Source organism: Drosophila tropicalis, unplaced genomic scaffold (genome assembly GCF_018151085.1).
Source record: "Drosophila tropicalis isolate 14030-0801.00 unplaced genomic scaffold, ASM1815108v1 contig_158, whole genome shotgun sequence".
Classification (NCBI taxonomy): Eukaryota; Metazoa; Arthropoda; class Insecta; order Diptera; family Drosophilidae; genus Drosophila; species Drosophila tropicalis.
In genome coordinates this window covers 378,204-391,898 of record NW_027172602.1, presented here as the reverse complement: position 1 = coordinate 391,898, position 13,695 = coordinate 378,204, and the positions used below count along the sequence as shown (strand labels likewise).

General features: G+C 35.2%; 1 protein-coding gene across 1 annotated transcript in view; it reads right to left on the bottom strand.

Annotated features, from left to right (window-relative positions):
• The window catches only part of CARPB (Carbonic anhydrase-related protein B), a 45,571-nt gene extending 33,655 nt beyond the window's left edge, over positions 1-11,916 (bottom strand). The window contains exons 1-2 of the mRNA XM_068303081.1: positions 11,863-11,916; positions 1,589-1,976 (exon numbers count right to left, since the gene is read on the bottom strand). Coding sequence (XP_068159182.1) covers positions 1,589-1,646 — 58 coding nt within the window. The 5' untranslated portion in view covers positions 1,647-1,976; positions 11,863-11,916. The remainder of the gene's footprint in view (positions 1-1,588; positions 1,977-11,862) is intronic.
• Between the last annotated feature and the right edge of the window lie 1,779 nt (positions 11,917-13,695).

The following is a 13,695-nucleotide window of genomic DNA, read 5'->3' as shown; positions in this document are numbered from 1 at the left end:
CTATTGCAAAATTTCAACGTGAATTTATTGCATGAAATTCCGTTTTTTTTTTTTCGTCTTCGTTACGTCTCTTTTTTTTTGGTTTGCATCTTTTTTATGCCTTCACATGAAATTGTGCGGCCACTGGCTATATATTTATGCTATATATATATATATATGCCCATGCACACCAATCTGCCAGAGGCATATCTGCGACTTTAAAGTTAAAGGGTAACTAGCTGATAACTAAAAAACCGACACACACACACATCCTAAATGGGACAATAATATTTACCTGAATGCTATTAGTTAAGCCAGGCATTTGCTGCGTATACGTAATATTTCGAACCAACTCTGGCAACTTGAAGTATTTTGGCCTCTTTTTTTCATTTAGAGTTTAGAGACAAGATAACTATAATTCTATATATTTGGCATTCTTTTTTGATGCCAATTTGGTAGTGGATGTTCAATCGACTTTTGTCGACTTGTAAAAATTTATTAACTAAAAACATTTAAATGCTTTGGCAAAGCGAAAAGTTTTCCCGTTCAAGCTATCGATTTCCAACTTTGATTATTCTTTAAGTTTTGCCCCCCATTTTTTTCTCTTCTTTTTTTTTTTTTTTTTTTTGGTTCTCTGTTTCTCTTCTATTTAATTTTTAAATATTTTGCACCATCATGGCAAAAAGTTGGTCTAAGTAGCCTCGATTAATGTGCAAACTTTTCATTTTGGTCACTTGCATCCGTTTCTTGCAATTTGAAGTAGAATTCTTTCATTCTGTCTCCACTAATTTTTGTTTTCCACTTTGTTTGGCCCCCCTCACTTCACCGTGTCGTGTTCCAGAGCTTTGCAATTTATTTGTATATTTATTTATTTTGTTTGTTTGTTTGTTTGTTTGCTTTTGCACTTTGTAGATTTCTTTTTCTTGCTTTAGGTGCTTTTCCACTTTCAGTTATCCTGGTCGTCGCTTGTAATTAATGTGAAATTTATGGAGCTTAGCTTTCGGTTAGCGCATTGGGACAGATCTAAGCCATTGATAGAAGAGCCACTCCCATGGCTAACTAACCTTTTGGGTTCTTGCCTTCTCCACTGACTTTCGCCTCGCTTAACTATTACGTTGAACTTGTCAAGGGACGTGACTTGATGTTGTTGCTTTTGTTGCAAAGTTATGCAAGCGCGTGTCAGGTTGCAAAAATTTGCATATCGCATATCGTTGACACGGTTGACACTGACCCCAAAAAGGGAGGGCGAGCGAGCATACAGAGTGGTGGCTGGGAGTGGATAAATGGCCAAGAGGCGTGGCGAGTGGAATTCCCCTGTTTGACTAGATCAAAGTAACAACTTTTAATAATTTATTTCTTACTTTTTTTTCCCACTTACAACTCGCAACTTAATGAAATTTTTTACATTTTTGCATTCAAGTTTTTGATTTAAAATCAGCTAGAGAAATAGATTTCTTGGTATACATATATATATCGATACAGAAATGTTCAGAAAGATCAATTTTAAATCAAAATAAAGAGAAAATAATTATATATAGTGCTTTTCTTAATTTAGATCATTTTTTTATCATTATTTTAAGCCATGTTTTTTTCCCTTTAACTTACTCACCTTGCATTCTTGCTAACAGCAGTAGAAATGTGCAGCAAAGTGCCTGAAGCAGCTCCATATTTCATCAGATTTGAGTTATGCGACAGACTACTCCGACTCCGACTCCGATTCCGATTCCAATTCCGACTTTGACTTGAACTCTGACTTCGACTGCGAACGACAATGGCAACGGCAACGGCAACTGCAACTGGAACTCCGGTTCCGACTTGGGTAAAACTTTACGCCAGTAACTTACTGCCAGTGCCTGTTTAACGTCAGTTTTTCCACTGTGCCGCCTTGTGGAACGCTGAGGTGGGCAACAACAAAAAAACAACTTGCATACGTATACATATATAGAAAAAATGCTTCAAAAGGCAAACGGCATTCTGCGTAATTGCACTGCCAAGCTCTGTAAAATAAAAACAACAACAAGAAATGTTATAGCAAACGAGAATCAGATAAATAGACAGAGTAAGAGAGAGAGAGAGAGAGCGAGCTAAAGAAAGGAAATGGAAGGTGTGAGACTTAAATTAATTAGAACAACACAAGGAAAATCAAATTATCATCTTGTGGATTTAAAAGGCTATCAGAAATACCCTACAAAAAATTTCTTACTCTGGCTAATATTTCTCAATCCTGTTAAAGTTTTGGTCCAGAAACTCACCTCAATAGACCTACAAAAAACTATATCTATCGATAATGTGATGATCGATGTGACAGTTGGACAATATCGTCGATGATGGATTACATTTTCCGTAAACAAATTCAAAGACACTTTGATCAAACTTAATAATTGTCGATAGTAAAGGGTATCAGTACACGGTATGAAAATAGTTTGCTTTGTGGCTCACAAATGTGGGTACATTACGTCAGTGATGGAATGCATTTGCTGCAAATGTTATTAACCAACACAGCCATCATAAATACACTTACACACAAGCACACACTTACACTCACACATGCTACAAGAGGAGGAGCTGTGTGTGAGGCATAACAAAGCCAGCAATGGCCACGACTAAGTGACCTTTCTGCTTTACCTTTCCCATCTTCTATTCGATATCCTCCTCCTTGGTAATCGCATTCACAACGGTAGCTCACACACACACACACGCACAAGAGCACTCCGACAACTTCACAATTTTATGGGAACAAACGTCAGCCATAAACATTTTTATAACGCTGCAGGACGACGCGTCAGTGGCGAGCGGCAAGTTTCAAGTAAGGGAATGAAAAGTGACGGAAAGAGAGGGGCGGAAAAACATGGAAGAAAACGCATAAACCACAAGAAAAATGAATTGTGTTTTCACTTTTTGTAATTAGCTGGCACTAAAACACCAGCCAAGGCAGCAAAGAGAGTAGTGGGAGGAAAAGAAGAGACGAAGTATAGCTGCAAGGACCTTTGATGCGTTGTTCGAGAGCCTCAGACATGTTGTCTACTAGAAACTAATAAATGTTGCTCTTATGAAGAGAACTGGCCTTTGGTTAATCCTTAATTTTATTTGCCATTATCGAAATTTGAATGTCATCATCCATGATCTGAATGAATAAGAGTTCTGTATATATATTCATCTGTGCATAATCGTTATCGGGTATTCAGACAATATCCATTGGATATTTTGTATTCAAAATATTGCAAATACGACAATTTGCAAAACAAAAACCGAAATACATCAGGCTTGAATAAAACATGAACAAGTTTGGTAGGAGTATAAGGACGAATAGGCGGACACGAAACGAAACACTTTTGGGTGAAAATGGGCCAGAAACGAACTACTGTTTGTGTGAGTGTATGTGTGTGTGGGTGGATGGATGGGTGGATGGGTTGGTTGTGTGTCCTTTGACAACTGCACGGTTACATAAACAGGATAATAAGGCACTTAACATGCACTCGTCGGTTCTGTGTGTTGTCCAACACAACACAATGGAGACGGAGGCAGAGCCAAAGCCCAAGCCAAAAGACCGAGACCATCAGCGAGCTGTAGCTCCAGCCGGAGACAGAGTTAGAGCTAGATCCTGGACAAACGGTAAATGCCAAATGGCAAAATGGCTTCATTGTAGTAGAGCACACACACACACAACAAACAAGCGAAACACAACAATACACAGCGCAAAAGTCGCCGCCACTTATGTCAGAGCAAATCAACCGTTAAACTCCATTCTAAGTCTGCAACTTGTCCCTCTCCCCAACAGCCCCACTTCCCCATAGCCCCAAACCACTCGCCTGTTCCACCTTGGCCCGGCCTATAGACTCCTCCACACTCGCTGACTTTTAGACATTTTGCCTTAATTTACGTTTTATGTCATGTCATGAGCATAATTGAAAATTTTCTCTTTCCAACGATACACACACACACCCACACACACACACATCCAGGCAGTCGTCTCTGTCATGCACACACACACACTCAATACACAAATATATACATAAGCATTGCATTAGACATACAAATACTAACATATAATATATAATTTGGTGGGTCAATTTCTATGTAGAAAGCGGGGGCGGGTGGGGGGACATAACAACTTGAGCAGTCTATATTCCAAATTTCACGGCTTCAGCTTTTTTAGTCTTCCTCATGTCTATATACCTAATCTATCTAAAGCAGAGTCCGGCACTCATATCCCCCCCGGGGACGAACACGTTCGGCACCTCGTATGCGTGTAACCGAACGGCTGCCGAAGTCCTCACACAAAAATCTCAAGATCATGAGGGTAAATTGATTGATTTGAGGCAAAATTTTGTCAACTTTCATTTTGCGCAGTGTAAGTGTGCTGGCACCTCGAAACTCTAACTCTGACTCTGACTCTGACTCTGACTCTGACTCTGACTCTGACTCTGACTCTGACTCTGACTCTGACTCTGACTCTGACTCTGATTCTGACTCTGACTCTGACTCTGACTCTGACTCTGACTCTGACTCTGACTCTGACTCTGACTCTGACTCTGACTCTGACTCTGACTCTGACTCTGACTCTGACTCTGACTCTGACTCTGACTCTGACTCTGACTCTGACTCTGACTCTGACTCTGACTCTGACTCTGACTCTGACTCTGACTCTGACTCTGACTCTGACTCTGACTCTGACTCTGACTCTGACTCTGACTCTGACTCTGACTCTGACTCTGACTCTGACTCTGACTCTGACTCTGACTCTGACTCTGACTCTTTGATCTACTTGACTTGCTAAAAAATTGCTTTCCATTTGATATAAACATTTTTCGACTTATTGGCTTATCAAATGATGCCATAAATAAAGTATTTACACATTACTTATGTATGTATCTATGTATCTATAAGAGTGTGCAATAAAAACACATATTTTTTTATTTGCCATTTCTTATTCTTGCTTTAATTTTTGATGAAATAAAATAGATTTTTGTTATTCATTCTGATCTAGTTTTTTGATTTTCATGATTTTGTTTGGTATGCAAAGCCATTTTGCCTGGCATTGTTAAGATTTGCACAAGCATCATAAAGAAATGTAAACCAAGTTTGGCCATAAAATCTGCAAGTGAGTGAACGAATCCTTAAGCCCTTGTCCCAGGCAAATTGCATAATCTTTTGTCATTGTTAATTGAGACAAGCCAGAAATACATGCATACACACAAACACACACACACACACAGGCAATCGCATAAAAACATGCATAAATGTTGCAAATCTATCTTAATTCTAGACAACAAAAATATGAAACAATTTTGTCTGTCTTTCACACTCAAAATGCCGAATCAAATTCGAAATAAGAAACAGCTAAGAAAAGTGTCCTAATTGTGATACTCTTTCTAATGACCTAAGAGGTTGGTCCTTGTGGCATTTGGAAAAATAATGTTGCATACTTTTTGGGGATTACTTCAAAAAGCGATTCAACTAAGTATTTGTTTCTATAGAAACAAACATGACCGAATGGTGAAAAAGAAATTATCCAAGACAATTTTTGTTGCCAAATTCTAAAACTCACTTCAAATGCATGAGCGGAACAGAAGGACTATGTGAATATTTGTCAGTTTTGGCCAATAAAAATTCCAAGCGGATCTTCATCTGTAAGTACCTCAAATGAGAGGCTTAAGTAAATTTCCATTGATTATAATGTCCACCTTTAGCATAATTAGCTGAGACTTTAAAATGTTTAAGCCGCAATAAAATGTTAAGTGTCAAACAGGCAAACTGAGCATGAAATAAAATATTAAACAAAAACAACAACCAAAAAATAATAAAACAAAAACAACACAACACAAAATAAAAAAAAGGGAAATCTTCCACAACACAAATCATTCACAGACCATTGGTTTTCTTAATTTGTTTTAAATAAATGTTATTGGCATTGCAGCTGTGCAATGTGGCAGGACTTTTACATCCTTACCTCCGCCACGCCCACACTCGCGTCGGCACCCCCACCCCCTCACGTACCCACATACCCTTTAGGCAACTAAATGACATTTATTGTCAGTTTGGCCTCAGTGCAAATGCGTCTGGGCCAAATTCAACGTTGACCAAAAGTGTCTTTTCATATTTTTCATGCACAATTTCAGTTGAAGAGCGAAAGGGATGAAGATAAGGCGAGTTGGGCAGAAAGCGGTTTCTGCTTAAAAATATATATCTATATGTACTCAGATATATATATATATATGTATGTATATAGTATATGTATATAGAGTTTTTGTATATTTATTTATTTACGTGCACATGGAACGCAGATCCAACCGCCCGTATGTCTGTCCTTCTGTCCTTCTGACCATCTGTAGGTCTGTCCGTCTGTCCGATTGTTCGTCCACAATTCAGAACCAGTTTCAGTTGTTCTTTCGGTCCTGGGAAAGGAAGAATATTGCAATGGCTGACAAATTTATTTCGTTTGCCGTTGGCGGTTTTTTTCTTTTGGCTTGTTGGTTCAATTCCTTTTCTTTCTTTCGTTGTTGTTGTTTTTTTTTTTTTTTGCTTTTGTTAACTTGTTTTTTTTTTTTTTTTGCAATATTCATCTTTTTCTGACTGGTCCCGCCATGCATATTAAAATGTTAAAAAACATATATACATCCATATAAAATCTATATATGTATGTATGTATATACATTCATTGATTCATACATACTTTCAAACATTCATTCATTCATTCATTTGTTCATTCGTTCGCCTGTGCGTAAGCATTTTGAATATTCATTATGGGATATTCTTCTTTCATTTATATTTTTATTGATATTTTGGTTATTTGTTGTCATTTTATTTTATTTTAACTGGCGACGTTTATTTTTTTTTTTTTTTGTGATAAAGCCCAAAAATATGAAATATACAAATTTTTTATTTATTGGCCAAATGCAATTTTATCCTCTCTTCAGGTGATTTTTCACACGTTTTATTAATTCATGTTTCACTTTTTCGATTTATTGTTTGAAAATTTTTCCCCATTTCTTTTCGCAAAGTCAAATATATTTGATTTTCATCTTGGAATCGAAATCGAAATGAAGTTGGCCTCAGAAACTAGAAAAAGGATTCGTAGAAAAGTTATAGATTAGATAGTTAAAACCTAGGAACAAATAAAAATTCTGTTAGAAGTTAGAACAAATCTTCGTCTTCAATCAACGCAATTCGATGGCTTTTATTTTGTTGGAAATTTTATTTACTTTAAATTTGGTGATATATTGTTGGCAAACTGTAAATCGTATAGAACATAATCTCTGCCATTCCAGATGCAAATACCTAACCAGATGCTGGCCAAAAAAAAAAAAAAAAAAGGAAAAGAGGGTAAAACAAAAGCGTTAAAACCAAATCCCTGCTGCATGGCAAGTGCTTTTGGCCGCAATCAGTTATAAAACTTGGTCAGAACAAAGCATTAACTAGACACACTGATAGGGATGTATGTAGCACGCCCCTTAACTTGGTCTTTACGACTTTTAGCCATTGCGACAGTTGCGTGGAGCATTACATTTACATGGGAATAGAAATTCTTTGGCGCTACGTAAAACATAAATCGCTACTAATTGAAATATTAACACCTAAAGGACAAAAATGTCACCACAACTAGCTGACATGTGTGTGTGTGTGTGCGTGTGTGCAATTAAACAAAATGCGCATAACAATTGGCTAACCACGATATGGGACCTCAAAAACATAAACAACCGCAAATGTTGCGTCATGAACACGCAAATGGCCAAAATGTATGGCCGAATGGTGGGAGAAGGGAAGGGAGATGGAACGAACGATGTTGACGATGACGAAGGCAGCAACAACAACAAGGACCAAGACCAGGATCACAACAGAAAATGGGAAAATTAAGCGGAAATGTTTGATGTGTGTATGACGATTTGGTCTAAACGTTAAAAACAACAATAACAAAAATTAATCAATTTTATTGTTTTAACAATTGCTTTGCTGTGTTTTTGCACCTAATTTACCTTTCATATCAATTTCTATTCAGTTTAACAAATCGAAATAAACTAAAGAGAGAAAAGTTACTAATCGTTGTGGAAATTAATTCAGAAAGATTTCGTTTCATTTGATTTAGTTCTTTTAGTTAACCCGAAACATAATCGATATAAAGAGCTATTAAAATGATTTTTATATAATGATTGGTACCAATACATACAATCACATTCCAAAGTCTGTGAAATATAGCCAACTCAAAGGGATTGGGAATGAAATTGTTTTAAGCTTTATTCGCCAATAACTTCACATGAGTTTAAAGAGATCTCAACTATTCTTGATAAGCTTAAAGTGTTTACTATCCAAACATTTCAACTGATCCACAAATGTAAGCTTTTGTCATGCTTTGTGACTCAATGTTGATGTCCTTTGTTAGCCAGGTTAACTATTAGAAAAAGTGTTTAAGGCCATAACATAAATTCACTAACTTAAAAATTTGTATGTATGGAAGGCGATTAAACATTTTTAGTTTTTCAATTTGTGCTAGAAAAATGTTTAACTTTCGTTACACACACACACACACACACCAATATGAAGCAAAAATCCAATCAAGTCAACAACAAGAACAGAAAAAAAAAAAGAAAGAAAGGAATATGCTGGCCAGTTTCATGCCAAAAATATTGTTTTTGTTTCCAGACTTTAGTGCCGAGTCAAGGTATTGTCCATGAGTTTATCTGATCTGCTTATATTCACTTGGGCAATTTTAATTAAACGCCAGTAAATCAAATTTTCCCCTCAGTCTCTTCAGTTCACTCATCGAAAACTAATGATAATCGAATAGTTTTACTCATTTTGTTTCCCGATTCAATGATCGACTGTGGGTCCACTCATTAAACATTTCAGCTGCTCCCCCATCCAGAGCCATTAAAAAATTTATAAAAACAAATATTAAAATGAAAAAGCCGTTAGGCAAATTGCCCAGCCTGTCGATTTGTATACAAAATGTATGCATATGGGCAGAATACATTGTGTATTTCATTTGTATTCCATAAAGAATAATTGCCCCACACGTTAGCGCCAACAACAATCAAAAAATAGGTAAAATAAGAGACGCCACAGCCATAACAAGAAACAAAACAAAAACAAAAAAGAAAAGGCGACAAAAAAGCGTCCGCAAACACACAAAACCAGACCAAAAAAACAACCGATAAAAGAAATATTCATTTAAAAGGTTGTTTTTTTTGTTTTTGTTTTTGTTGGATTACCAATATTCGATGAAAAACATGGTACACATCCACAAACTTGTATATATATATATATATTAATAACTTGTTCTACCAATTTCATGTGTTTCATGTTCAAACATTCACAATGTTTGTTTCCCAAATTTTGCATTGTAATTACAGTTAATCAAGATTATTTGTTTATCATCAAAATTCTAGATTTTCAGATACCGGTTAGGTAAACAAAAATGTAAATAAAAATATTAAAAATCATCAAACTGACAAGTTTTCTTTCATGATTTCTATTCTATTACTTTTATATAGAAATATATAACCAAATCGTTTATTATTGTATTTATTGAAAAGTGATTTTTCCCTTTAAGACTAAGACTTAAGACTTTAAGATTAGATAATCTGTTTTATACTCCTCCAATAGAAAACTTAAGTGCCAATTGACAGACCAATGCTTTATTTTTCAAGTCCTTTCCTAACAAATATATATTTATCTGGTTTTTGGATTTGTCCATTTCACTTGAAAGACGAATCACTGTGCGGCGGTAAAATGGCAAGCCAGAAGCGTTTAAACATTTTCTAACAAAAACTTGCAGTTTTTAGTTGAAAATTTTGACATGAAATTGTTATACAATCAAACAACAGATTCATATTTAAATTAACGCTTGGGTAATCCAAATATTTATATGGGCAAATACAAAGTATTTAGCCTCATTAATGCCAAAATTTAATCGGGCACTTGCATTTGGGTAAACAGTTTTTATTATTAACAAATATGTTTGTGTTATCTAGAATATGTTTTACTTTAATGATTCTCAATTTGTTTATTACAATTTAATAATCATAAGTACTGATTTATTGAATTAATGGCAGACAAATGCAATTTGCATTTACTTTGTAAAGATTGAATTCACATGAATCAGAAGACCATCAACAGTAGAATGTGGCTACAACGACTCTACGGGTCTCTCGGCTTACGAATTGTCGAAAAAAAAACATACAATAAAGTAAAGACAACATGGTTTAAAATATTTAAGAAATATTTAAAAAAGGCTGCAAGAATTCTGAATAGAATTGTCCACTCAAATTTTAATGTGTGCGACTGTCTAAGAATATTGCTAAACAATCAAAAAACAATGGTTGTTTAATTTAAAGAATTAAAATATTAAAACCACCCATAGAAATTAATCAGGTTTAAGACATTTTACTCTATCTTCTGCTTTAAAGCTTTCGTTTTGATAGAAAACAAACTATAAAATATATAAATCTTCAGTGTATTGCGACATAAAGTCGACGGTTCCTTGTGTGTTATTATAGCCAGATTCTACTGTAACTCAAGTGAGTGAAAAGGATCAGTTGGAAATACTTTAACTAACTTTAGACAAAGTCAATAAAGAAAGTGAATGATCATATCTCTAGCTTCCAAAGAAACAAATCGGTTTAATGATGAAAACTTTTTGATTTTCTATTCGAAATGGGTTTTAAATAATTATTTATAAAATAAATATAATCAACAAATATTGTGCAAAAATTTCGTGAAGATTTATTTAGTTTTGTTCGAAATATATAAGCTTTTTATTTTTACTATCACTTTGTCCTCAAATACCGTACGCATCCTGTACTTTATAAATAAACAATTGGATCATTTTGATATCTGTTTTAATATCGATATATCTCATTTAGTAGACGAACGAAGACTTGTTCCAAATAATAATTATAATTTTTGCACTTTTTCAAAATTAAAAAGGTTTTTTTATCAAATTGTTTTTTTGCCTCTTTCAACGCTTAAATATGTCACAGAATTTCATATTTCCTAAAAATATATTCTTTTAAAATGAAAATTTAATGAAAATATAGAAAAAAATGCAAAAGATAACTTAAAAATTGTTTTATTTTTTTAACAAAAGTATTGAAAGTTGACTTTTCTTTTGAATTCACTTGAGATTTATAATTAAGTTATAAAATTTTCGCAATAATTTTTAAGATTTTTGTGAAAATCTTTATTAAAAACCTTTTTGAATGAATATTTAGTTAGTAGAATGCACTTGAAATATATTTTAGAAAATCGTATTAAAAAAGAATAATAAATATATTTTTTTAACTATTTCTGAAAGATTTTACTTTCACATTTTATTGAGTTTCTTGTTTCTTGTTTGTTTGTTTCTTGTTTTCAGTTTTGTTCTGAGTTGTTTCACTTCTACAATTTTTCAATTTTCTACTTGTTTTTATTTTCATTCGTTCTCGTTCTTTGTTTTTGGTTTTTTTTCCCTTTTTTTTTTTTGCGCGCGCGTTTGAATGCACTTCCGTTTCCTGGCATTTGACGGAGAACTTGGGGGTCGGGGCATTTAAATTGCAATCGACAAACGATTAGTCGGAACAAACCATTTGCTTTTTGTCTTTTGTGTCAGTCTGAAGATTTGAATTGGGTGGGGATCAATGGCGAATGGGGGAGGGAATTTGGGGATTGATTTAAAGGGGAGAGTAAAGAACTGGGTGAAGAATTGTGTAAGCCAAACTGATTATAATGGGTTCAAATTACATTGATTTTTGGCAATTTATATGCCAAAACATGCTTGCTTGTGTGTGTGTGTGTGTGCGTGTGTGTGAACATTTTCTATTTGCCTTAATATTTCACCTTCTTGACATTTCTTGAATACTCGCCCTGTCATTATTTCTAAATTTGTTGAATTCTTTTTTTTGCCTTTACCTTCTAATTTGATTAATTTGATTGAACTGTATTTCAAATTGGATGATTAATTTTTTTTTTCGTTTTTTTCTTTTTGGTTTTGTTTTTTGGTTTCTTTTTTTATCACAAAAATAAAAAAAAACGTATCTAAAATATTGCTTTCATCTTTTATTTAGCGAAAGATTTTGAGTTCTGGGATACACGCGACGCGTCTATTATAATAAACAACAGCAAAAAGGAGCATAGACAGGACATTCGCTAGGACCTTATCCGACTACCGCACGTGTTGACGTTTCAAACAAAACTGTTGCTTGGCCCAAACCAAATTCAGAAATTGGAATTCATCGGTTTCTTGTTTCTGTTTCCTTCCTTTTTTTTTGTGTTGTCGGCTTTTTGCCTTTGATTCGTTTATTGCTGCTCGCTCGGCATCGTCATCGGGCATCGGGCATCGGCATCGGCCCTAAAAAGGATACGACTCGGCTCGGCACACGACAACTGGTCGTCGACGTCCTGCCGTTGGCTGTGGGACAAATTTGTTGGCCCTACGGCCGTCATAGTAAACATTTGCCATTGGCGCAGGCGCTCAGTTCCAGGACCAGTTGTCTATGTTGCCAAAAACGAAAGGACCCATCTATTGACATTGTTGTCGGCCAAACGAGTCTCAGAAGGACTCTTCGTTTTTCACCACGAGGTGGAGTTCTTTCGCTTTTGCCGGTGGAAGCGGTCTGTTTACGTTTTCACTGTTTACATTCCATGACCTGGAAGTTGGCCAACACGTGGCAACTTCTCCAACGTGCCAAGCCAAAGGTTCTCCACTGACTGAGCTGCAAATTTATCTAATTATATTCTTAATAGGCTGAACAAACTGCCAGACTGTGGGACTCAAATCAAATAAAGAATGTCTGGAATCATTCTAAATCGACTCATGAAATCTTTCACAAAAGTCTAACAAAATCGCCCATGCTCATATATTTCAATTTGTTACATCTTTTATTTGTCTAAGAAAAGTTTTTAATAAAATTAAGTGCAAACGGAAAGTCCATACATAGACATACGAACAACTTAAATTCCAGTTTGGCTATTTTTTAGAAGCCAAACCTTTTTTGGTCAAAAAATAGGAAGAAAAAACTGTAAGCACGAATGAGTCAGTCATGTGTTTACACTGCACTTGTATGCCAAATGCAAGGGTAAAGTCACTGCCGCAGTAACTGAGGGGGGAAGGTTAGAGAGAGAGAGAGAGAGAGTGAGTGGATGAAGCAATTCTCTTCAAAGAAGGCCAAAATGATATTGAAGGACATAACTGGTTTTGATGACTAACTAACTAGCCACTGGTCAATGTTTGTCTTTCCATCCGAACCATTTCCTAGACGCTGCTCTACCTCATCGCCCAACTTTCTAGCCCACTTTTTCCCTTTGCTCACTCACACTGTATCTCTATGTGTGTGTGTGTGTGTGTGCTTATACAATTTTAATTAAATTGTTAGCATTTCTCTTGTTCAAAATTTAAACAAATTAAATTGATGGTGATGATGGATGCCACTCTGTATTTGTGTGTCTGTGTGTAATGGAGGCATCGTAAGGGGGGCACGGCGGTAAAAGGTACTGAAAAATAATAGAGTAGAGGTCCGTAACTGTTTCCAAATCGTTTGCAATGTAAGTAATTTTAATTAATTTGCTGGCACAAAAACTAAAAATGCAATTGCAATCAAATCGATATCCCATACCAAAAAAAACGGCACAATGAAGATGATAGAAAAAAGGATGAATAGGTAACTAGGAATGGTTTCCAAGTGGGTGGCAACTTTCAAATGGGAGGAAAAGAAACAAAAGTTGCGAATAAACCCAAAATAAAGC